General features: G+C 61.4%; 1 protein-coding gene across 3 annotated transcripts; it reads left to right on the top strand.

Moving 5' to 3' along the window:
• The first annotated feature begins 675 nt into the window (after nt 1-675).
• On the top strand, nt 676-21,417 carry HIC2 (HIC ZBTB transcriptional repressor 2). 3 transcript variants are annotated; one of them, XM_072952900.1, is made up of 3 exons: nt 676-837; nt 17,772-17,869; nt 19,077-21,417. In XM_072952900.1, the coding sequence occupies exons 2-3, from the start codon at nt 17,844-17,846 to the stop codon at nt 20,887-20,889; spliced, it is 1,839 nt and encodes a 612-aa protein (XP_072809001.1). In that variant the 5' UTR covers nt 676-837; nt 17,772-17,843; the 3' UTR covers nt 20,890-21,417. The 3 variants fall into 3 exon arrangements, with proteins under 3 accessions (XP_072809001.1, XP_072809003.1, XP_072809002.1); XM_072952902.1 differs by lacking the exon at nt 676-837 and adding an exon at nt 1,287-1,346; XM_072952901.1 differs by lacking the exon at nt 676-837 and adding an exon at nt 5,684-5,795.
• The last annotated feature ends 2,309 nt before the right edge of the window (nt 21,418-23,726 follow it).

The raw sequence follows: 23,726 nt of genomic DNA, 5'->3' as shown, positions 1-23,726 counted from the left end.
TGGCTCCAGCCCCTCCGAACAGCCTGGGTCCGGCCGGCCTGGGCGCGTCGCCTGACCCTGGGGGCCTGCGAGGGGCTGCGGCCACCGGAAGGGGCTGGCAGAACACGGAGCACGGTGACCTCTGCGCCCTCGGAGCAGGTAGGACCTGCAGGCTGCGCAAGGGCGCTGGGCTGGACAGGGGGCTTCCTTCTCCGGATCCGGACGGCCAGCCCCACGATCCCGGGCCGGACCACGCCGTCTGCAGCCCCCGGCTGCGCAGTGACGCTGACCGCCTGCGGGGGCCACCGAGCGCTGCGGCGAAGGGGTCCGTGATGCGCGGTTCCGAGGGGTCAGGGTCAGGCCCAAGAGGGGTCGGCTCCGAGTGTGGGGGCTGGGCGAGGGCCAGGGGGGGCCAAAGTCCCCTTCCGCCGAGATGCGGTCCGAGTGCTCCCGGGCCGAGGTCGCGGCTCCACCCCCGCACCCGGAGTCGAGTGCCAGAGCGCCCAGGGTCGGGGTCCCGACTCCTCCCGCGCGCCCCTCCCCCACGGCGGTGTCGCGCGGCCATCCAGGCCCCGCCCCGGGCCCGCCCTGCTCAAACCCCGCCCGTGGCAGGCCCCGCCCCGCCGCTCGCCCATTCAGATGTGGGTCAGGGGTGAGCGGGCGGCGCCGACGTCACAAGCTTCCAAGATGGCGCCGGGCGGGCGGCTGTGAGCGGCGCTCGGGCGAGCGGGGCGGGGAGCCGAGCCGGGCCGGCGGCGGGCGGACGGGGCGGGCGCGGGCGGCGCGGGCGGCGCCGAGGACGAGGCCGCGGGAGGGCCGGCCGGCCGGCGGGCGAGCGCCGCCGCCGACGCACACGAGGTGAGGGGCGCGGGGCTCGGGGCGCAGGGCGCGGGCGGCGGGCGCGCCCCCGGGAGAGGGGCGTGGGCGGGCGCGCGCTCGGCGACGTGGGGCTGCGCGCGTGGGAGGGGGCGGGACCCTCGGCCGCTAGCTGCCCGGCTTTGTGGTCCCGGGCCGGAGGGACGCGGGCTGCGGGGTCCGGGCACAAAGCCCCCGGCCGCGCGGGTTTGCGGCGCGGGGGCGGCGGGCGCCGGCTCTTTGTGCCTTTTCATTAGCGGTCTAATCCGAGCAGCGTCGGGGCGCGTCGCTGCCTGACAGGCGGGCTCCCATTATGCGGGCGGCCCCGCGCCCGCCGCCGCCGCCGCCCCTCTTACGGCGTTTTGCCATTTCCACAACTGCGGCCCCGCTGCGTCCGCGTCCCTTCCCCAGCCCCCTCCCCGCAGGAGGAAGACTGCGCGCGGGCAGGGGCAGGGGCAGGGGCTGGGGCAGGCCTGGAGGGGCTGCTCCCGCAGGGCCAGGCCCTGCGGCTGGTGGGTTCGCTGCCCTGCCCCCAGACCTCTTCTGTAGGCAGTCGCTTGGCAGGAAGAGAGATGGGCTTGGGGGAGGGGGTCGGCTGGCAGGGGGAGGGGGGCTGAAGGGCCCCAGCTTGTCACTCTCTGTTTATCTACCAAGATGGTTCATAGTCACACAGGCTTAGCTGGGGGGCGGGGGGAGGCGGAGATGCCTCTCCCTGGGGGGGCAGTGACTTCTCGAGAGGAGGGAACATGGCCAGATAATGCTCCTAGCGGCCCCACCCAGAACTGCGCGGGTCCTCCTGGGGAAGGGAGCCCGGTGCTGACCCGGATGGGCCGGAATGGTTTTTGAAGTTATTTATCCGTTTTCTCCTATCCGTTCCACCTCCAGTGTCCTTTCTAGCAGGAGTTGCCAAGCACATCTGGAAAGCTGGGTTCCTGGCCCCCCCTACCCCAGCAGGAGGGGTGTAGCCCAGAGAGGCCACCCCTCTGACATATTGGGGGGGAGGGGCAGAGCCTTGCCCGTAGGAATCCTGAGGCTTGTTGACTGATGTGAGGATTGCTCTGCCTCTTCGCGCTCGGAGGTGGGGGGGAGCTGGCAGGTAGTGGAGGGGACTCCAGGGCTCCTAGGCTGAACTTGGGCCTGTTCTCCAGGGACCCTGGCTGGAGGGATGTAGCTGGGTCACACAAACCCAAGACCTTTGTGGAGCAAGCATTTATTGCTTCCTGGCTCCTGGCTTTACTTCTTCCCCTCCATTCCCATCTGCCAGCGTCTGGACTCCCTGGGTCTTTCAGCAGACATTTTCAGGAGCACAGGCCATGTGGCCAGTCTGTAGCCCTGGCTCAAGGAGCTGGCGGACGCTCAGCAGAACAGGGTTGCTGGAGTGGTCTGAAAAAAAGCAGATGGGCCGGCCTCCAGAGACAAAGCTGTGTGGTGAGATTGCTGGTTTAGCCAGCTCTTAGCACCAAGGGTCACGGTGGGGTGGTGGTGGATGCAAGACTGATACTTGGGGGCTGCGCTGAGTCCTTTGGCTGGAGAGTAGGTTGCCCTGCCTGTAAGTGAACCTTCTCACCTGTGTGGTTGAGCTTATGAAAATCTCTAGGTCCTGTGGGCAGGCAGTAGCTTCACAAGGCTGGAAGGGGGCAACCCACCTGCCTGCCTGCCTTGGGGTCAGAGCTCCCAGGTTGGTCTGCTTTCCTTTGCTCCTGGCTTCCTGCAGGCCCGTTTTGGGGAGTTGCCGAAGGCCTGTTGCCCAACTCTGGCCACTTGACTGGAGTGCCGATGTGTGCCCAGGATTCCTCCCTGCAGTGTTTTCCTGCCAGTTGTTGGGACTTGCAGATTAGTCACTCAGTTTTTACAAGCAATTCCTGAAAAGAAAAATCTCCCTCTGGTTGCTGGCTCTGCGTAGAGGAAGAGGCAGCCCGAGGGAGCCAGGCCTTTAATTAAAGCAAAACCGAAATGATTGCTGTAGTTGCTGAAGAGAGAGGAGGAGGCGCGGGTGGGCGGAGGCGATGTGCCCTGTCCTGCAGTGAGGTGCCTGCCGGGGACAGGTAGACACCGTCCCGTCCTCTCTGCCTGGCCTTGGCCAGTGGCCCAGCCTTCTCCACAAGCTGCAGTCCTGGATTAATCCTCACGTAGTGTTTTCTTTCCATAGATCAGATTTCTCATTTTGTTAATAAGCACAGCCTCCGATCCACTTGAAGTCAGCTGTCGTGGACTTGGAGCAACAGGGTTTTGCATTATTGAGCTGACAGGCCTGCTGCCTTCCCGGAGCTCCAGTCTGGGGGTGGGGTGGGGGTGACGGCAGCTAGCCCCTGGAGAAGGGCTGGCAGGGCAGTCCTGGAGAGTTGAAAAGTGGGGAAGGAATAAAGTTCAGTTTACCCAGGGGACCTGCTGCCCTGCCCTTTTGCTTGGCCTGTTGGCCTGGAGCAGTCAGCCCCACCCCACAGCTTGCCTGCCTGGCCCCCTGGGGCTGAGGGCCAGTGCCCCCCCCACCTGATCACCAGAGGGCGGGGCTCTGGGTCCTGGCTGTGTCTGCAGAGAAGAAACCACAAACCTGGTTCCTCCGTGTCCTGGCCCTTGGAGCCTCCTTGGACTGTGGAGGGACTGCTGGAGTGGGGTGAGAGGGACTGTACCCAGTCGGAAGGTCGAGCACGATGCTGTTTACTCTCCGTGTGACCTTGGACAGTGATTGACTCTGAGCCTTAGTGTCCCCATTTCTAAAGTGGGAACAGATCTGGAGTTTACATTCACGTATCGCTGCCTTCCAGAGCTCAGCCTAGGGCAGACAGACAAGCAAACAGACGATTGTGAGATGGGGTGATAGGACTGGCACTGTGCCACGTGGAGTGTGGAGGGCATGGGGTAGTGGCAGGCCCGGAGGGAGGGGCCGGCTCTGGGCTGCAGGATGCCTGCTGAGTCCAGGTCAGCGGCCAGGGCGGGGTTTAACCAGGAGGACACTGAGTTTTGTAAAGGCAGTGGCGGTGTGAGTAGGGCTGGGGAGACGGGCAGGAGGGCAGCAGCAGGAGCCTGCGGACGCAGACACAGGAGCATCCACTGTGTGCCAGGCACCTGGGAGGCGATTTCACAAACTTTTAATTGACTCGACAAAAATGTGTTGAGAAGAAAAGCAGCGCCCAGCTCTCGTGGCTAGACTCTGCCCTCTGGTGCTCACAGAGTTGCCAAGTGGTCACCCGGGAGTTAGGGGGATTGGTGAGTTTTCTGTCGGGTAGGTGAGACTTGGAGGTTAAGTCATGTCCTGGGGCTGCAAGTCCATGGCTGGTCGGGCTGGGGCTAGGGGAGAGAACGCTTCTGACTCCGGAGCATAAGAAGGCTCGTGTGGCTTGGAGTCTGGAGAGGGCTCCCTCAGGGTAGGGTAGGGGCCTCCCAGCCAGCCGGGCCAGTTTAACTCTGCCTGGCAGCCAGTTTGACTCTGCCTGGCAGCACAGGGCTGCGCTTCCTGCTGGGAGGGGCCTTGCCCTGAGGGTTAGGGACCTGGGCTGGGGGAGGCTCTGAGAGGGATGGCAGGCCTGGGAGCCCAGTTTGAGCTGGGAGTGGCCAACCTGGAAAAGCAGGTGGGGGCGGGGGGATGGTGAGTGGGCCCCCAGTGAGCTTGATAAGGAAAGGAAAGCCAGGAGCTGACACCAAGCCCCACAGCAGTCCAGGAGGGAAGGGCTGGGGCCAGGGTGGCTCTGCTGAGGGAGCGCCACCTGGGAGGGTGTGGCTGGATGGAGTAGGGAGACTCTGAGAAACTGCCTGGCCCAGCTAGGAAGGGGCTCTGAGCCCCTCCTCTGGCTGTCCCGTGAGTGGAGGGGTCGGGGAGTGTGGCCTTGGGGTTCCAGCAGGTCCTCTGTCAAGGGCCTTGCTGCTGCCGCCTGTGCAGCAGAGTGGGGCCTGTTTCCTGTTTGGGAAGCCACCTCCTCTGAGCACATGGGGGTGGGTGAGGAGGGAGGGCATATGGAGAGGCAGGTGGCTGGGTCTCTGGTCTCCTGCGGTGCCCTGCCAGCTCTCCCCTTCCTGTCCATGAGAACTCCAAGGGCCCCTACGGAAGGGCAGGGTTGGGGCTTGGCTGGCGTTGGGGGTGCTTCTAGGTGGGGAGTTGGCCTCTTGAGGAGAGGGAGGGGCTGCTGGGTCTGGCAGGGGTGTGGCCACTGTGCACACTGTGCCCAGTGGTCAGGGCTGCTGCCATGGTCTCAGGCTTCTTTCTCAGCAGCGCCTGTGGGTGGGTGGGTGGGTGAGTGGATGGGATTTCTCAGGTGAGTGGAGGAGGGGCTGTTCCAGTGCCTTGGGAACAGTACCCCCATAAGCACAGGTGGATGGAGGTGCTGCTTCCATTGCCATGCTGGGGTCTCAGCCCCTTGGCCTCTTCATCAGCTTGGTTATAGGCCTTTTGAAGGGTAGGACTACCCCAGGGCCTTTCCACTTTCCTCACCTGTGCTGCTTTGGGAGCCAGTCAGCTCTTGGTGAGTTCTTGTTTTCAGGATGAATGAGAAGGGAGAGAGGAAGGTTGATAGCTGGGAGAGTGGGGCCTGGGGCTTTAGTGGCCGGCCTCATGTGGACACAGGAATCTTCTCCTGTGATGAGCACGGGCTATATGCTAACCTCCTAATGTGCTGTTCCCATGCTGCCTGGCGAAGGCTGTCTGATGGTGCCCTGGTTCTCAGCTCCGCACAGCTGGATCACCTGCAGTGGAGGAGCCCAGACCCGCCCAGCCCATCTCTGGGATGGGCCCAGGCATCCATGGTTCCCAACGCTTTTGAAATGAGTCCATTGTGCAGGCAAGTTTGAGAATCATTGCTTTAGCAGGAACTAAATCTTCATTGATGGCAGAGTCAAGGAGGTGATGATTCCACGTAGACTGCAAGGGTGGTCCCAGACTGCTGCCCTACCGTGGCCCAGCTGCGTTGGATTTACGGAGGAAGCCCGCCGATTCTCCATTCGTTACCAGGGTCTGGGAGAAGCTTCAGGTGCAGAGGGGGCTCCCCCTTTTCGTGGTCCCCAGGGTCAGTGGGAGGGACCCCAGCCCTAAGGGGGCGTCTCCTAGGAGGTGCTGCCTTGACCCCAGGACACTTGGTCCTGCTTGGCCTTCAGAAACTGCCTGCCCTGCTCTCTTGGTTGAATTCTTGGGCCCTGGTTGGCCTCTGTGTGCTCTGGTGCAGTGACCTTGGAGTTCCTGGTGGCTCCCTAACAAGCCCACTGTGGTCACAGCAGGGGACCCCTGAGACCTGGGTCCAGTCCCTTCTTTTTTCTTTGACTTCAAAGTGCCTCAAGGGAGAGAGATTGGTCCTGAGGCTAGTTTCCTGGGCTGTTATCTGGACAGATGTGCGAGGGGGCCACTCATGAGGGCCTAGGAGGCAGAGTGGGAGGGGGCGTGAGGGGCACAGGAGGCAGAGCTTCAGGCCAGGTCTGGGTAGCCCGGCCTCCTTTGTTGGGATGAAATAGCGAGCGGGCTGTTCTGAGGGCTGACAGGACCTGCCTGCCTGCTCTGGACAGCTCACCACTCTGGGAAAGTGGTGAGGTCTGAAACAGGCCTGGTTGCTGTCCTGGGTTGGAGGCGCTGCCCTTTAAAGGAGGGAGCAGCCTGGCCTGGGGCAGGGGAGGAGCTGGGACTGAGATTGGTCTTGGCTGGGTGGTCAGGGGCTGTCAGGGTGTCCCCTGTGGGCTCGTTTTCAGACCTGCGCACATCTTGGTAGATGGACCCGCGGGTTCTACCTCCAGTGAGTGGATTCCTGCCTCTTCACTTGGCCTCTCCTGGGACCTCATGCCCTCCCCTTTGGTAGAAAGGGGCTGAGGCTTTTCTCTGGTAGCTTGTAGCTTGGCCTAGAAACCAGGGGGAAGATGCTTCCCACGGAGTCGCTGATGGGATGCTGGGAACGTGGTGGCAGAAGAGGGGGACAGACGCATGCAGCCCTGAGCATTTTCTCAGTCTGCGCTGTACGGGCAGCTGGGAGAGGTTAGTACTCGGCCCGGAGTCAGGTGGTGGTGGAGAGGTTCTGGGAGTAGGACACGCACAGCGGGATACGGCTGTAGGCTTCTTCTGCTGAGCAGTGCTTGTGCTGGAGGGCAGCGAGGTTTTTGCTTCCAGTGGGGTTGCAGGCAGCTGCGTGGGACAGAGTCAGGGAGTCCAGTTCTGAAGTGGAGTGTGGTCCCTTGTCCTGGACGCAGGGCAAAGAGAACTCTTCAGGCCACCCTCTTCCGTCCAGCCCCAGCTCTTCCCTCTGCCCCGTGGAAACCTCCAGGAGAGCCGTGTTGGGGAGGGACGTAGTCTGAGAGCTCAGAAAGGGCCCCTGTCCTCTTGGGCGCCACATGGTGTGGGCAAAGGAGAGGTGCTGGTGTGGCGGCATACATGGGGCCTCCCTCTGGGCATATGGGGCTGTGTCTTGGTGGGCGGCCATGAGGGGAGGGGCCCTGGGTAACCACCACCCTTAGGTGCCTTTCCCCACTGCCAGGGGGCTAGGCTGCTGGCTGAGGTCGCCCCAGTGGCTGTGGTCGGTGAACCTGAGCCCCAGAGGGGTGCGGGCCAGGGGAGAGCATAGTTTCCAAAGTTCCACATTCCATGCGTGTTGACGCTGATGAGGGCGCCAGGGCTGGCCTTGCGCCTTGGGCAGTCAGGGGTTTGACTGCGTGCCCCTGGCAGGTGGGCAGGTGGGTAGGCGGCTTGCTCACCTTCCTGTAGACCCCTCCCCACTTCCCCATCTCCCACTCTGCCCACCTCTGCCGGCTGAGCACCTAGGTCCCACAGCCGGCAGGGGCACCTTGGGCTCTGCAGTTAGCAGGCCTTGGAGGCCCCACAGGGTTTCTGCCCGCCCTGCCTCCAAGGGGACTTGCTGAGGCCATTTGAAGTGGCGATTCCTCTTATTTGTTTGATGTTCATTACTCGGGTTTGGCAGGGGGCCCCTTGCGTGAGATTTCTGCATTTGGTGAGCAACTGTGATTTTGTGGGCCGAGAACTCTGGTGTCAGGCCAGTTCCTCCACGTGCCAGACCTTACCTCTCCACGCCTCATTTTCTGTGCCTGTAAAAGGGGTTGGTGTTTGAGATAATGGCTGTCAGCCCTTCTCAGGGTGGTTTGCAGACCCCTTGGGGTCCTCAGGACTCTTCAAAAGACTTGGAAGTTGCTGGCCTTTGTCCCTGGGTAGACCCTTCACCATCAGTGCCATGCTGTGGTGGGCGGCCCTGCCTGAGGTGCCCATCGCTGGAGAGGCATTCTCCAGCCTCGGCACTGGGGCCAGGACCACTGGTTTTCGTCACGCATGTCCTGGGGCTGGACAGATGATCGGGTGGTGACTCTCATCCCCAGAGGACACATCTTTGGCATTCTCTGTGCTGAACTGGGGGCATGGGCGTGACGTCATCTCCAGGAAGAGCGAGCTGCTCTTTCTCGTGGAATGTTCGTTTCACCTGAATGAGTAGCTGACAGGCCCGGTGGTTGCTCAGCCTCGGAGAATCTGTTAAACCTTTTCTCAGACCAACAAAGTGAGCCCGGCCGCCTGAAGGAAGACAGCTGACAGTGTTTGTTGGCAGTGATAGAGCCAGCAAAGGGGGAAGGGGAACATTTTGGAAAGTTCTGGAAAGCTCCTTTTCTTCTCTGTGAACCTGACTTAAAGACTTCTTCTGATATAGTCAGTGGGTTTTTGGATTTTTTAGTGTTGTACAATGAAGTCTGACAACATTTGTAAGATCTGATTGCCTCAGTGAACCCGTATTTTCCGAATGACCAGTGCTCGATGTTGCAAAATCCTGGGTGAGTGCAGGGCAGAGCGGTGGTTTTGTGTAACCAGGTATGGGTTAGTCACCAATACAACTTCAGATTCTACGTTGCAACCTTCAAGAAACTGCCACTTGTTGAGTTTAAGTGTAATATTAAGGCAGAACAGCCGTCTTTATCTGAAAAGGTTAAAACACTCCTTTCTTCTGTCTGTGTATGGTTGGATTTCTTTGTAGACTTCAGTCAAAACCTAACAGACTGAGTGCAGGGCCAGCTGAGAATCCAGTCACTTCTATTAAGCCAGACGTTAAAGACATTTGCAAAAATGTGAAGCAGTGCCACACTTCTCACTGATTTTTTTTTTTGAAATAGTTTTTTCCCCCATGAAAATATCATTTATGTTAGCATAAAGTGGGCTTATTATTGACATTTTAAGTCAAATATTTTTAAATGATCAGTTTTTCTTTTAACACAGTAAATGGAACAGTAACATACAAGTCACATAAGAGTCCTTGGGGGGTGTCCTTCCTAATTTTCAAGAACATGGACAAGAGTTTTGGAACCAGGGACAAGGGCCAGCAAGGCAGCTTACACACCTGGACTCCTCATGGATTACTTCACCCTTCCCCCCACTGCCCTTCCCTGCCGTCACTTGCTCACCTTGTAGACGTGCACGAGGGCCTGCTGCATGGCTAGAGCGGCTGTGGGGCTGGTGGGACTCAGGGTTGCTGACCTGGGGAGCCCATTGGCAGGGGATGACCAGGAGGGGAGGTGTTGGAAGGAGGCAGCTGGGTGGCCGGTGCTGACATGGGGGTGGGGGTGCAGGGCGGCTTTGCTGAGGAGGGGACCCTTGGACGTGACTAGAGGTGGCCAGGCCCTCCGGGAAGCCCCCCGCCCCAGCAGACCAGGCCAGGGTGTGGACTTTATCCAGGCAGTGGGAGTCCATTGAAAGCTTTGAGCAGGGGAGTGACTCGATGAGATCGCTGTTTGAGAAAGATAACTGGGTTGATTGGACTCTGAATTGGAGGGGGCAGGGGCTGCAGGGGGAGAAGAGTGCTAGACTTTGGTGTTTTGTCCAGAGTGGCTATAACACAGCCCTTCTCCTCCAGTCCTGGAGAGGGTTCCTGGGACTTCCTCCTTAGGGTGGGGCTCGCGCCCTCCCCGTACAGAGGTTCTGGCTTGTGTTGCGCTCGGTTTGGGCTGAGGGATGTTTTCTGGGCACGTCCTGTGGGACTGGCCCCCCTCAAGCCCTCATTCACGCATTGTTGCCGGCTCTTTGGGCGGTCTCGTGATCTCGAAGGCCTGTGTGTCCCTCTCCTGTCTCCCACCAGGCACATTGGCTCCTCCTAGATCTGAGAGTGTGCCACATGTGAGTTACAGCGCACACCTGTAGGCGTAGTGGGGGACACACCCTGGTAAGAAACAGCCCCCGTGCCTTGGGTGTCCCCCTGATGCTCTGCTGCTCCCAGAGGCTCCCTCCTGAGGTCACCGCTCACCTGGATCTCGGATTAACTGTTCCCTAGCTTGTGCGGTGTCCTCGCGTTTGTCTGGGTCCTTGACGGTGGGTTGGTTCTCTGTACACGGAGCCGGGCGCTAATCGCTCTTGAGACTCACCTGAGTGCTGCGTGTCGCTGTGGTCTCTGTGCCTCTGTCTCCACTTGGAGTGTTCCGAGGTAGCCCTGTCCCACAGTCATCACAGGGCCCATCTGAGAGCATTTGGGGTGTTGGGTTTTGCTGCCACCTCAGAAGCCCAGTTTTCACCCCCAGCTCTGCTTCTCTGGGCAGAGAAGGGCCTGTTTATTTTTCTGTTCCTAAACCCTGTTCTTTAATGCCAAGTAGCCCTTCCAGCACCCCGGAGACTCCATCTTAGGAAACTGTGAGCACTTGTTCTTCAAGCCCTAGGGGCCCTTCTGCTCCCTTCTCTTTCAGAGTGCCAGGCCTCTCCTCTGTCACACCCATCACGTCACCTGCTGGGCAGGTGAGACCTTTTCCCTGTAAGTGCAGGACCTGGGGGCATTGGAGGCCCACGGCCACAGGTGGTAATGTTTTCATAGCAGTTCCCTAATTTTACCCTTAAAGATGCGTCTTAAAAAGCTCTGGTGGATGCCCAAGGTGTCTCTACATGGGTTTGTTGGTTTGTTTTCCCCCATTTTGGACTAAACCTGACCCTTGATCTCTGGCTTTAGCACCTTGAGCCCTTGGCTGGAGGCCCTGGGGTTTGGGGCTGGTCCTCCACACAGGGCAGGGGATCCCTTCCTGCTTCCTGGCAGCTTCCTTTGACTCCAATCCCTCAGGGCCTCATCCAGTTTCTTCCTGGCCTCCTGCCTCTAGTGCACCCGTTGCTCCTGCTCGGGCCCCTGTTGGCAGCCCTGTGCCGTCAGTGTGCACCGTGTGCACATTGCCTGCCCAGCTCCCGGCTTCCTCTCTCCTGGGCGTGCTCGTCAGAACCTGAGGAGCCCCTTCCCTCTTCTCTGGAAGTGTCAGCCTGGGCACTGGGATAATTAAAAATGTCATTGGGTTGTTGCTGCCTTTGGGTGGCAGCCACCGACTTGCCCCTAATAAGAGAACTTAAGGTGGTCTCTGGGTTTCCCATGGGCTCCCAACTGGTCTGTCGAGTTCCCTCTTCTGCGGCAGACACTCCCCCCTGTCCTGTCGGCATCCGCTTCTTGTCCTGGGACGCTCATGATTAGCCGGGGTTAGGGTCTGCTTGCTAATGAGGACCAGGACAGGCCCTGCCACCCCTCCCTGGAGGTGCCTCTGCCCTAAGAAGCAGTTGTGCGTGACAGCCCCATAGACTGTTCCCAAGTGGACATGCATCAAGCATCCAGCACAAGAAATCTAACTCTGGGAGCCCCTCGAGGGGCCTTGGGCCCCCACCTCACCCCCCAGCCCCTGCTTTCCACCTGGGCTGGAACCACCTGCCTGGTCCCTTTTGGGTCTGGCCACTCTGCTCAGCAGCTCACTGGAACTTGTCCGTATGTGGAAGTGACCATGGACACTGCTGACAGGCAGCTCCTCCTGCCCCAAAGAGGCAGAGTCGCGAGGTTCAGCCCAGGCGCTGGGTGGAGCCCTGCACCAGCGGCCACTCTGCTCCTGCGAGTGGGCCACAGGGTCTGCATGTTTTCAGTCTTGGTCTTGCTTAAAATCTGACCTTTCTTTTTCCTGCCCAGAAGATACTCTTTTTTTGTCCTTGATGAGTTAGTTAAAGCCATCCTTGCTGTCTGGCACCAGGTTTGGGGGTGTCTGTTTTTCCAGCTCTCCTGTAGCACGCGCCTCAGCCCTATTCTGGCCGGGATGGTTGCGCTGCCGTGGGCAGGGCCGCAGCTCTTTTAGCCTCGGGCTTCCTGCCACCCTGACAGCGATGTGGGTGGACAGGTCTTTTCTCGGGGGAGGGACCCTTCTGCACTGAGGTGGTTCTTCCTGCTTTTCCGTTATGAAATGTCTTGAATGGAGCGGCGATGATGGAGTTTGGTAGCCCTTACTGGGCGTAAGAGACTGTCAGCTTCTGGGATTGGCTTTGAAGTTGTGATGTTGGCTTCTCAGTCCTGGAGCCGTGGGCTGGGCAACTGCAGCTCTGTGACTCCTGAGAGGTGACAGGGCAGGTGAGGGATGGCGACAGCCCCACTGGCTGCCCAGAATTTCCACCTGTTCACCACTGTTGCTGCTTCTCCTCCCTCCCTCCAGTCCTCTGCCTGCTGCCTGAGGCCACCGATGCCCGTGGTGTTTATTAGTCACTCTCAGCTCATTTACTGGAGACATGTCTGTGCTTTTGGGGCTGACTCCTTCCTCTTGACCCACATTGGCTGAGCATCTGCCCTTGCAGAGTGGTGGGCTTTCCGGGCAGTAGAAAGCTGTAACCTGCCCAGCGCATGCCAGACTCCAGTGTGCGTGCAGGGCCCTCGGGGTTAAAGATGGGCTCTGGTTCTGAGATCTGGAGTGAGACCAGAGTGTCTGCGTGTCTCTTGAAACCGCTGGGCCACGCCTGACAAGCAGCAGGACAAGTAGGACGTGGGGTGGGGGTGCAGGGCACCTGTCACCCCCTAGGAGAGTAGCTCCTGGGTGTCCCTTGCTCCTTCCTGAGAGGGAGTGCGTGTTGCCCCTGCCCTGTTGGCCAACCTGCCCGCCAGCCTCCACAGGCCCGCCTGCCTCCAGGCTCCGGCTCTTTCACTGCCTTTTATCAGGAGCTCGGCCCCTCCCTGGGGGGGTATGGGTGCATAGAAATGAGTACAGTTTTCGTAATAATAGTAATCGTGGTCATTCCTCTTTGAACAGCACTTACCTGCTGCTTCCCGGTAGCACTTCTGGTTTCACCCGGCCCGTGCTCCTGGCCAGATGGGGCCAGGCTGGGGGCCTCCCAGTGGGCTCCCCCACACCCTCCTTCCTGCCAGCTGGCCAGTTGTGCCTGTGCCAGTGGGGGAAACCAGCTGCAGGTCCCCTGGGTCCCGCCTCCCTTGTTGACTCCCATTGGGAGTGGCAGGTGGGTTGCAGGCCTGATCACAGGGACCAGCATGCAGGGCTCCTCTGGAAAAGCAGGCTTTGCCAGGCCTCCCCGTGCCTCTAAGATGGGCGTGTGTGTGTGGGAAGGTGGGGCAGCGGAGGTTTTAGGATGAACTCAGGGAGGTTGGGCTATGGTGGACGCCATCTCCCTCACTGCTCGAGTGAGCTGGTGGGGGCAGCAGGGCTGGCCCGAGGGGTAGGGAAGGAAGCCGGGCCTGGCCCCCATCCCCGTGTCACCAGCATGCTGATGGAGCCCGGGTGTTTATTTCGTGAAAGTCACGTCAGGAGGGCTGGGCTCCTGGCATCTGTGGAGCCTGTTGCTTTCCAGGAGGATGGTCTGGGAGGAGAGCCAGGAGCTGCTGGCTGGCGTCCAGGTCTGGGCAGGATTACACTGCTGGGCTTGCCCAGAGTCCCACTCACCACCAGCCATGCCTGGAGGGGCAGGCTGGAGAGGTCACAGGAGCAGCGTGCGCAGCCTGCGTCCCCCAAGCAGGCTGTGGGTCAGGGACCACACTGTCCCCTCTAGCCAGAAGCTTCTCTGCTGCCAGGTGGTGGTGAGGAGCTGGGCAGGCCTGACGTCCTCACGCAGAGCTGGGGAGAATGTAGCTGGGCAGGGTGGGGCCCTGCAGGGACGGACAGGTGGGCAGGAGTGGGAGGGGAGGTGAGGGTGGAGGCGCCTCTGCCCCTGGAGGAGGTGCTGGTGTCCATCCCCAGGGTAGGAAAGTTGGCTCTGGAGTCAGGCTTTGAGTCTTTGCTCTGCCACCTGTTTGTTCCTGTGACCTTGGGCAAGTTGCTTAACCCCCCAAACCTTGTGGTCTTATCTGATGTGGAGATAACACCGAAGTCTTCCCCACAGGCAGGATGCCATCTCAGACTGGTGCAGGGCGAGGCCAGACCCTGGGGAGGGATGAACTTCCTAGGCTGGTGGCTGGGTTGGGGGCGGGGCCTGAGGCTTTTTTGGATTCTGGGCTGCTTGGACTTTCCAGGTCTCTGCCCTCCAGCCGCCCTCCTACAGCCTGCAAGAGGCAGGGTGCGCACCTGTTGGGGCCATATCTGGAGCACCAGGTGGCCACAGTGTGGGCTGTCTGGGACCAAGACTGGGGGCCAGTGGCCAGCGTGTGTGTCTAGGGCCCTCTCCGGCAGGTGTGCGTAAGCCCCTGGGGGCATGGAGGCTGCCTGGTGTCCTTGTGCCTCCCCCAGGCGGTGGAGCCCTGCGTGGGGGATGGGCAGCCCCAGCTCTCAGCTGGAAGGTTCTGTGTCACTCTGTGACTTCTGGCTAGGTGTTCTGGGGCCGGGAGGTAGTTACGGAGAAAGAACAGCCTGCTGTTGGCAGCTTTGGGGTGGGTCGTGCGGGAGCTTCTCCCGGGATGGGACGCAGCATGACTCCAGGCTCCTGTGGAAGGTGTGTTCTGGGGAGTGAGGGGGCCACAGCAGGGGGGTGGCGGTAGAGTGTTCTTGGAGACGGAGACGTGGGCAAAGAGGCCTGCCCAGAGAGAGATTGGGCCCTTTCCCCCACCCTCACCCCTCTCTCTGGGACCCTTTGTCCTGGCTGGGTGCGGGCTGGTGGAAGTTTCCTGAATTGGGAGGCGTGTGCAGGGGTGGGTGTCTGGGACAGCTCCTGTCAGACCAGGGTAGGTGTCGTTCTCCTGGGCTTCCTGCTTGATCAGGGTGCTTTCATCTGAAGACCTCCTCTCTGCCTTCTGCCCTTTGGTGCTGGCAAGGGGGCTCCCCACCAGCCCCTGAGGCCACATGGAACCCCCCAGGCAGGTGAACCACAGGGGTACTGTCCCGCCTCTGCTGTCCTCACGGGCCTCCTGGCTGGTGTGTGTTTGAGGGGTGGGTACAAGGAGGGTGGACGGGGAGGGCGTCCTTGGCCCAGGTGGTGCTGCCTGCAGGAGGAGCCGAGAGATCCCAGATGGCTACTCTGCCCTCAGGAGCCACCTCCCAGGTCTCCGGCCCTGGGTGGGCTGGAAGCCAGCAGTGGGGAGGGCCTTCCTGCTTTGTAGGGCAGGGTGGAACGTGGGGGTGTGGAGGCAGAGGCTCCCTGTTCCAGCCAAGGCAGGAGGTGCTCCGTCCTGGTCTTGGAGCGTGGAACACAGGCTCCTGGAGGCGCGGGGCCGCGGCTGGGTGCGCCAGGCTTACGAGCATGGGTGTGTCTGTTCTTTCTGGCTTTTTGCTGGGGAGCTTTTTTCCCACTTGAGGGAAATACGACATGGTACCTGAACTCAAGTGGTCCCTTGCGCCTTGACTGGTGAACGTGTCCATGTCAGCCCAGAGTCCCACCGGGATGTAGAGCCACCCTCACCCCAGGATGTCCCCGGCCCCTCTCCCCGGCCAGCTGGCTTTGTTTCTCCCCCCCATTGGCTCTGCCCGTTTCAGAACCTGACCATGCGGTCTGTATCCTTGGCTAAGGTGTCCCTTCCTGGAGTGATGAATTTGAGGTTCATCCATGTTTGTTGTATCAGTTCTCTTTTTGTTTTTTTAGGATTTAAAGTAAAATGTACTTAAAAATTTTTTGAATATTACAGAAATGAACTTACAGAGACCTCATTTAGCAATTGGGTGTGTGGCCCAAGGAATTTCTTTCCTCACAACAGCACTGCAGCAGAGGGGCGGTGGCCCTCCTGGGCATGGGGCAGAGGTGGGGCTTGGAGGGCAGCAAAAGAAATGGGGACTCAGTGGGGACCTGTCCCAGCTCACCGTGTGACAGCCCTTTGGATAGGTGAGTGCTGACCATTGTGTAAATACGGACCCAGGGAGGTGGCCCAGATCTCTGTGTCCACAGGAGGGCAGAGCTGCTCCCCACCTCGTATTCAGCCCTGTGGGGACAGCTGCCCACTCTTCCGTGAAGGGCCAGATCCTGGCCTTCAAAGAGTGCCTGGCTGACCGCCCTGTTGCCCTGACCCTGGGCATCCTGGAGCCACACTCCAGCGGGCAGCAGAGCTGCACTGGGCTTGGGATACTGGGGGCTGCTAGGTGTGTTGCCTGGGCCTCCTGCCAGGGGCTGCTGGGGGCCAGAGCCGTGCCAGAGAGCAGCCTCATTCCAGCCCATGGTGGGCCCTGCCAGGGCTGGGCATCAGCCCAGTGGGCACTGTGCTGCCAGTCTGCTGGGCCAGCCCCCCATCTGTGTTTTTAGTTAATCCCTCCCCAGGTGTGGTGGGCGCTTGCTGCGGTGATAAGGCGGAGGTCTCTGAGAGGGAAGGAGCAGGCCTCTGAAGGGGCCCTGGCCCTCACCTGTGATGAGGTTGCGTCCTTGTGTACAGACCTGGTGGCAGCCCGGCCCACGCTTGGCCAGGCCTGGGGCTGTTGGCGGGTCTGCGGACGGAGGTGCTCTCCCAGCAGGCAGTGCTGTGCAATCCCCCACAACGGATGGTGCGGAGAGGCCTGCTGGGCCTTGTCCTGCTGAGCCTCCCCCCAGGGTGGGGGGTCGGGCTTACGGGGAGACACCTGGTCAGTCACCCGGCCCTTCCCAGGCTGGACTGATCTGGCCGGTCTGCCTGATCTCTCTGACCGGGACCAGGAACTCCTAGGTACAGGTCTCGCATGTGCTGAGGCAGGGCCACTGGGCAGGTGGACACTCTGCCAGTGGGGCTGGGGTTGTTCTGGGATCCAGTGCGGCATCCGGTGTGGCCTCCCATCCCCTCTTCCAGTCTGCTCTCACCAGTACTGGGGTGGTCTCTGTCCCTCATCCCAAGGCTGGGCTGGGCTCTGTCTTGCCTGCTGTCTCTGGCCTGTCCTGGTTGTGGGGGGCCGTGACATGTGGACTCTCCCAGTGTGCTGGACCCACAAAGCTTGTTCTGCTGCCCTCTGGGCCCACTGTGCCCCCTCCCCCCGGCCACCCCTGTGAGAGGGAGCTGTGCGAGGGCCAGAGACAGCTGGCAGGCTGGAGCTGAGGCCGCCCGGCCACCCCGCACCCCGGGTCTGGTCGCATTCCTGAGGGACCTGCTGAGCCTCCCTGGCCCTGAGGGCGGGGGAAGGGCGGGCAGGGATGGGCTCCAGGCTTCTGCAGGTCTCCTCCCCCACCCCTGGCTTCCTTCCAGTGGAGTCCAGGCCTGCCTGAGTTGGGGGCAAGTAGGGGGCCTGGAGCCCATGCTGCAGGACCCCTCCCGCAGGACCCGAAGGCCTGGGGCGCATGGGGAGCCCACCCGCATCTGGCGGCAGCTGCCAGCAGCCTTGGCGGGCTGGTATTGAAAGAGCGAGCCTGCAAAAGCCATGTGGTCAGGCTGGGCAGGACAGGAGGGGGCTGGGCCCTCTGGGCAGGGAGGGGGCCTGAGCAGCCGGGAGGGAAGGGAAGGAGGCAGGAGAGTCAGAAGCGGTTGAGACTGGTTCTTATAAATAGCCCGCTGCACCAGTGCCTCCAATTTTGACCTTTTGTTATGTAAATGTAGCCAGCCTGGGAAGGGCTGCCCAGGCCTCCTGCCACCACGCCTGCTGCCAGGAATTGAGTGCCTGCCACTAGCTCCCCCAGATCTAAGTGACCCTTGGAGTATCCTAAGTCTTTTTGGGGGGGTGTACCCTGCTCTTCAGGCCTGTGTTCTCCTGCCATCACCCTGCCTGCGGGCGCTGGCCACTGTCTCCTGCCCAGCTGTCCCCGGCATTCCAACCGGGGAGACCCCCAGACCTTCCTGGGGATGAGGGCTTCCGGGCCCCCTAGGTACCCTCTCCCTTGCTGCCCCTCCTGCCTTCTGCCCCCCGACTGCTGCCTGTCTGTGTAACCGTGTCCATCTTCTCTCCTCCAGGTGACCAGGCATTGATGCACCCCCAGGGAGGCCGCGCACTCAAGGAGGCCACCCCCGCTGGCTGCTGCTCACATGGTTTCTGGGCCCCTGGCACTCCGGTAGGCCCTGGTGGGGAGCTGGCAGGGTGGGGAGGTGTGGGGGAGACGGCGGAGGGATGGCGGCTGCCCCTTCTTCTGGGGACTCTCTGGGCCGCCTGCTGCTCTGGGCTTGCGTCCTGGCTTGCAGTCCTTTGTGTACGGGCAGTGCTGGGCAGCCTGGAGGGGGCCGGCGCTTGGGGAGGAGGGGCTGCTGTGGGCTCACAGGCTCCCAGATGATGGGACCTCCTGCCCTCTGCCTGTCCCGGTGCCAGGCTGGGAGCACCAGCCATCCTGGGTGCTGATCAAGCTGACACTGCAGTTCCCTGGGGCTGGGTATTCCTGCCTTTGTCCCTGCCTGGCTAGGGGGAAGGGACTGGCGGAGGGCTGGTTCCCTTGGGACCTGGGCTTCAGCTTCTGAGCCCCCGCTGAGCAACTTCACAGGGCAGCTGGCACTTGCTGCCTCCTGATGCCAGGCCCTGAGTGCTGGCCCACATGGCTTCACAGTGTGCTCGAAGCCTTCCTTGTAGTGCCTGTGCTTGTGAGAGTTTGCCTCTGTCTCTGCAAACAAGGCCAGGGGCAGCCTTTGTGTCACAGGAAGGTGTGTGTGTGGGGGGCGCATCTCCTCCAAGGCTCTGCCCCAGAGAGTTGGGACCTCAGGTTGGGGAGGCTCCGAGCTGTCATTTCCTTTCAGAGCTCGGGTCCTGAGTGGAAGGACATGAGGTTGCTTATTGGCTTCACAGCATTGCCTGTGGGAGGGCACCTGCTCCCAGAGACCTCGTGCCCACTGCCACGCAGCCACCCACAGGGTTATTACTCAGTGACATCAGTTAGCATCTTTGCCAGTCTGGCAAGTTTCCCAGGCCCAGACAGCACTGCCCTCAGGAAGGCCCTGGGCCCCGCAGTGCTAGAGTTTGGCTAGGAAAGTGCTCAGTGCCTGGGGAGTCGAGGCCTCGTGGGATGGGGGCACGGGTGGGGGCAGGCTGCAGAGTCACGAGGTAGCACCTTGGGCTGTGAAGCCAAGTTCAAATCCCCGTTTGCCTGGCACCAAGGACGTTCACTGTCCCCTGCTTGCATTCTTATGTCCTGTAGAAGGGTGATGCTGCCCCCCTTGTGGGCGGCGTGGGTGGTGTGAGTTCCCTGCTCAGGTGCTTGGCCCCAGGAGGTGGCCAGGGCCAGGTTGGCGCAGAGGGTCCCCATCTAATGCATGTGTGCCTGTTCCTGCCCACAGGTGGTGCGTGTGGGCGGGGCGTGGGGACATGGGGCCCGACATGGAGCTGCCCAGCCACTCAAAGCAGCTCCTGCTGCAGCTAAACCAGCAGAGGACGAAGGGCTTCCTGTGTGACGTCATCATCATGGTGGAGAACTCCATCTTCCGGGCCCACAAGAACGTCCTGGCTGCTAGCAGCATCTACTTCAAGTCCCTGGTGCTGCACGACAACCTCATCAACCTGGACACGGACATGGTCAGCTCCACGGTGTTCCAGCAGATCCTGGATTTCATCTACACGGGCAAGCTGCTGCCCAGCGACCAGCCGGCCGAACCCAACTTCAGCACGCTCCTCACCGCCGCCAGCTACCTCCAGCTGCCCGAGTTGGCGGCCCTGTGCCGGCGCAAACTCAAGAGGGCCGGCAAACCCTTTGGCTCAGGGCGGGGTGGGGCCGGCCTGGGGCGACCCCCTCGCAGCCAGCGGCTGTCTGCGGCCTCCGTCATCCAGGCCCGGTACCCAGGGCTCGTGGATGGGCGTAAGGGGGCCCACACCCCTCAGGAGCTCCCCCAGGCCAAAGGCTCCGATGATGAGCTCTTCTTGGGTGGCTGCAACCAGGAGAGTATGCATGGCCTGGGCCGGCCAGTCTGTCCGGCCACCGGGGAGGCCGGCCTGGGTGGCTGCAGCACCAATGGGAGCAGTGGGGGCTGTGAGCAGGAGTTGGGCCTGGACTTGTCCAAAAAGAGCCCTCCCCTGCCCTCCGCCACCCCCGGGCCCCCCCTCACCCCGGATGACCCAGCTCAGCTGAGCGACAGTCAGCACGGCTCGCCCCTCTCAGCCTCCGCTCCTCCCGCAGCCAACAGTGCCTCTTATGCCGAGCCGGGGGGTGCCCCCAACGAGCCCATGGATCTGGAGGGGGCCGAGGACAACCACCTAAGCCTGCTGGAGGGGCCCGGCGGGCAGCCCCGCAAGAGCCTCCGGCACTCGGCCCGCAAGAAGGAGTGGGGCAAGAAGGAGCCCCTGGCGGCCTCCCCTTTTGAGCGGCGGGAGGTGGGGCCCAAGGGTCCCTGCCCTGGGGAGGAGGCTGAAGGGCCAGGGGACAGGGTCCCCAACGGCATCCTGGCGGGCGTGGCGGCGGGCAGCGGGCCCTATGGGGAGCCCCCATACCCCTGCAAGGAGGAGGAGGAGAATGGCAAGGACGGGAGCGAGGACAGTGGGCAGAGCGGCAGCGAGGGGGGCGGCGGCCGCGCGGGCGCGCACTACATGTTTCGGCAGGAGGGCTACGAGACGGTGTCCTACGGGGACAACCTGTACGTGTGCATCCCTTGCGCCAAGGGCTTCCCCAGCTCCGAGCAGCTCAACGCCCACGTGGAGACGCACACGGAGGAGGAGCTCTTCATCAAGGAGGAGGGCGCCTACGAGACGGGTAGCGGGGGCGCTGAGGAGGAGGCCGAGGACCTGTCGGCACCCAGTGCGGCCTATGCAGCCGAGCCCCGGCCCTTCAAGTGTTCTGTCTGCGAGAAGACCTACAAGGACCCGGCCACACTGCGGCAGCACGAGAAGACGCACTGGCTGACGCGGCCCTTTCCCTGCAACATCTGTGGCAAGATGTTCACGCAGCGCGGCACCATGACGCGCCACATGCGCAGCCACCTGGGCCTGAAACCCTTTGCCTGCGACGAGTGCGGCATGCGCTTCACCCGCCAGTACCGCCTGACCGAGCACATGCGCGTGCACTCGGGCGAGAAGCCCTATGAGTGCCAGCTCTGCGGGGGCAAGTTCACACAGCAGCGCAACCTCATCAGCCACCTGCGCATGCACACCTCCCCCTCCTAGAAGCCAAAGACCCGCCTCGGGAGCCTGGAAGGAAGGAGCGGAGGCCGGGCCAGCGGGAGGCCCGGGCCCCGGGGCCGGCCAGCGCCCCACACCCAGAGCTTTAATCCACAGTCTGTACCAAGGGAAGAGAGGAGGGCAGCCAGTGCCCCAGCCCTGAGCCTATGGCCACTGTGCCATGCACTTCCCATCCCGCCCGGCCCAGCATCCTGCTCGGCTCCCCGTGGGGGCTGCCACGGGGCCCGCGGTAGTGGGCCACGGGGGTCTCCTGGGGACCCAGCCCCGTTCCTGCAGGCTGGGTCGGAGCAGCGGGAGTGGGGGCCTCCCTCTGGGCTGCGGGGAGCAGGGCGGCTGCGGCCCAGGGCATGTGTGTGTGGCCACCCTGGTTCTGCGGGAAGCGGTGCTGGAAGGAGGGGACAGAGCCCTCCTTCCTTGAGCCAGGGGTCACCGCTCGGTGGCACCGGGACAGTCAGGGCCCCCACCGCCTACCTCTCCACAACTAAAGAGCCCTCTGGGCCCGTGTGGCTGTTATTCCTACTGATGTGTTCCTTTTTTCTTTCTGAATTTTGTTTTTTAAACCAAAACCAACGAGAGTTTATTTTTCCCCCGGCCCCTCGGGGCTGAGCCTGGGTCTGTGGACTGAATGTACTGGGCGGCCGCCCTACCCGCCCTGCATGGCTGTGGCCGGGTGCCCACCCTCCAGGCCCCAGAAGCCCTTCTTGGCCAAAGGCTTCCCTGGGCCCCGAGCCCTGCCTCGGCCGCCTCAGGAGAGAGAGTGCTCTTCCCATAGTTTCCGAGGAATATTCTTTGTTTAGAGGTACTTGTTTTTTATTAAGAGAAAACCCCGTGGAACGTTTATGTGAATGTTTGAACTGGAAGGCCGGGGTTGCTGGGGGGCGGGGGGGCTGGACTTGGTGCCCAGGTGTCGGTACGCGCGTTTCCATTTCTCCGTGTGTGTGGTGTGCGCAGTGCGTGTGTTGCGTTTCCTTCCTTCCTTCCCCATCAAGGTGGAGAGACTTCTGACCTTTTGCTACCTCTTGAATTGGAGAGAACAGGACGCTGGTGACGGCTGCTGTGGCCGTGACACGTGTGTTTTCCTCCTGTCCGTGCGCACGCAGGGGAAGACGTGGTTGAGCGAGTGGGCTCGAGCAGCCCTCCTGGGACCCCGCCTACAGGTCCTGTCTCAGAAGCGGTGCCTGCGTCTCCGGGCACATGCAGCTAGCCGTCCACCCTGAGGGTGTGCTGAGTGTGCTGCTGAGAGTCAGGGAGCTCACCCATGCCTGATTGGCCCAAGTTGGAGGTGTGAGTGCTGCAGCCCCCTGGGGCCCCCCGCGCAGGGGCCAGGAGATGGTAGCCGCTTGGTGGGGAACCAGTCCCTTGCAGCTCCCTGCCAGGCCAGGGTGGGGTGAAGTGAGCCCCCCCATCCTGTCCCCTGGGCCTGCGAGAGTGTGACCTCAGGAGAGCAGTGGCTCCTGCCCCTGCCTGGCCACTGCAGAAGGGCTGACCAGAGGGGTGTGTCCCGCCACCCCGAGGATTGGAGGGGACCTGCCCTGTTTTGGCACCTCTGAGCAGTCCTGGCCCATGGTTTCTCTGGTGCGAGGCTGGCTGCCACCCAGTGGTTCAGCTGCGTCTGTGCCCCACCCTTGCCCCTCACTTTGGGCTCCCTGCCAGCCTGAGACACCTCCCTGGGCCTGGAGCCCACTCACAAGGCCAGACCAAGGTCGTGGGGTCACTCGCCAGCTGGAGCCACGGGGCTGGGCCAGCGCCTTTGTCTTCTTCGTTTTGCTTCGTACTTTTCTATCTTTTCTTTTACTTTAAGTTCAGACCAAAAAATTCCGGAGTCACCCCTTCCCCTCCTCCACCCCTCCAGAGACCCTCCAGCTGAAACAGAGCCTGAGTTCAGGGACCCGAGTGGTGGGTGTGCCAGTGAGGGCGTGTGGGCCGCTCCTCTTCCAGCAAGTCAGGCCCCCTCCAGCCCCTCTGCTCTCCCGACCCCCCCACTCCATCAGCACTTAAGCCACACGACAAAAGTCTGTAGTGGGAGCTGCACACACGCCGCAAGGCGTGGCTTCCAGCGAAGCAGGTGGTTCATGGCAGAGCTTCAGGGACTGGGCGCAGAGGCCCTCACTCGACCTTCGTGCGACATAGTATTGTACCCACCTGAGTATTGTATCGAGCCTTTTCTGTATTTTAACAAGAAAGCAAAACACTAGTTTCCTATTTAAGACTTTAAGGGTTTGTGGGGCGGGCGGGGTTAACACGACACTTGGTTTGGTTTTCTCTTTCCTTGATTTCACGTGGATGCGTGCGTGTGTGCGAGCGTGCGTGGAGATGTGTTCGAGCCCCACCAGGAAATTAGGCCGTTGGAGGCCCAGGGCGGCTTACAGTTCTCTGCTTTAGTCACTTAATTCCTGAATGTTTCGGAGAAACAGGAAACAGAGAAAATAGCAGATGTCATGTAGGAAAGAGGATAAACAAAAACAAAAAAGAAAAAAAAAAAGCTCATACCCAAATTCACAAAACCTATTTTTTAAACCAAAGCACATTTTGAATGCATATGGAACCTCAGTGGGCTCAGAAAAAAAGATACTAATATATTTATCTCATTGTTTACATAAACTTGGACAGTTTCAGACCTCAGCAGCTGTAAGGCCAGTCCCAGTGAAATCCCACCTACTGCTGGAGGCCCTTCCGAGTCGTCCCTGGATCAGCTCGTGGGCAGAGGGGCTCCCACGTTCGCCTGAGCCCTCCTCCCCAGCCCGGGCCTCTCCCAGCCCAGCTGGCACCAAAGAGCTTGGGTCTGTGCTGACCACCCCCCAGGCCTCCTGGCCAGACCGTGG

Source organism: Vicugna pacos, chromosome 32 (assembly GCF_048564905.1).
Source record: "Vicugna pacos chromosome 32, VicPac4, whole genome shotgun sequence".
NCBI classification, from domain to species: Eukaryota; Metazoa; Chordata; class Mammalia; order Artiodactyla; family Camelidae; genus Vicugna; species Vicugna pacos.
This window is presented reverse-complemented; position numbering and strand designations above follow the sequence as displayed.

What these genes read in the sequence shown, in the direction of transcription:
- HIC2 (XM_072952900.1), top strand. Translation starts at nt 17,844, where the DNA reads ATGGTTTCTGGGCCCCTGGCACTCCG. An exon ending in TCTGGGCCCCTGGCACTCCG is followed by an intron (nt 17,870 to 19,076) that starts GTAGGCCCTGGT and finishes TCCTGCCCACAG; the next exon opens with GTGGTGCGTGTGGGCGGGGC.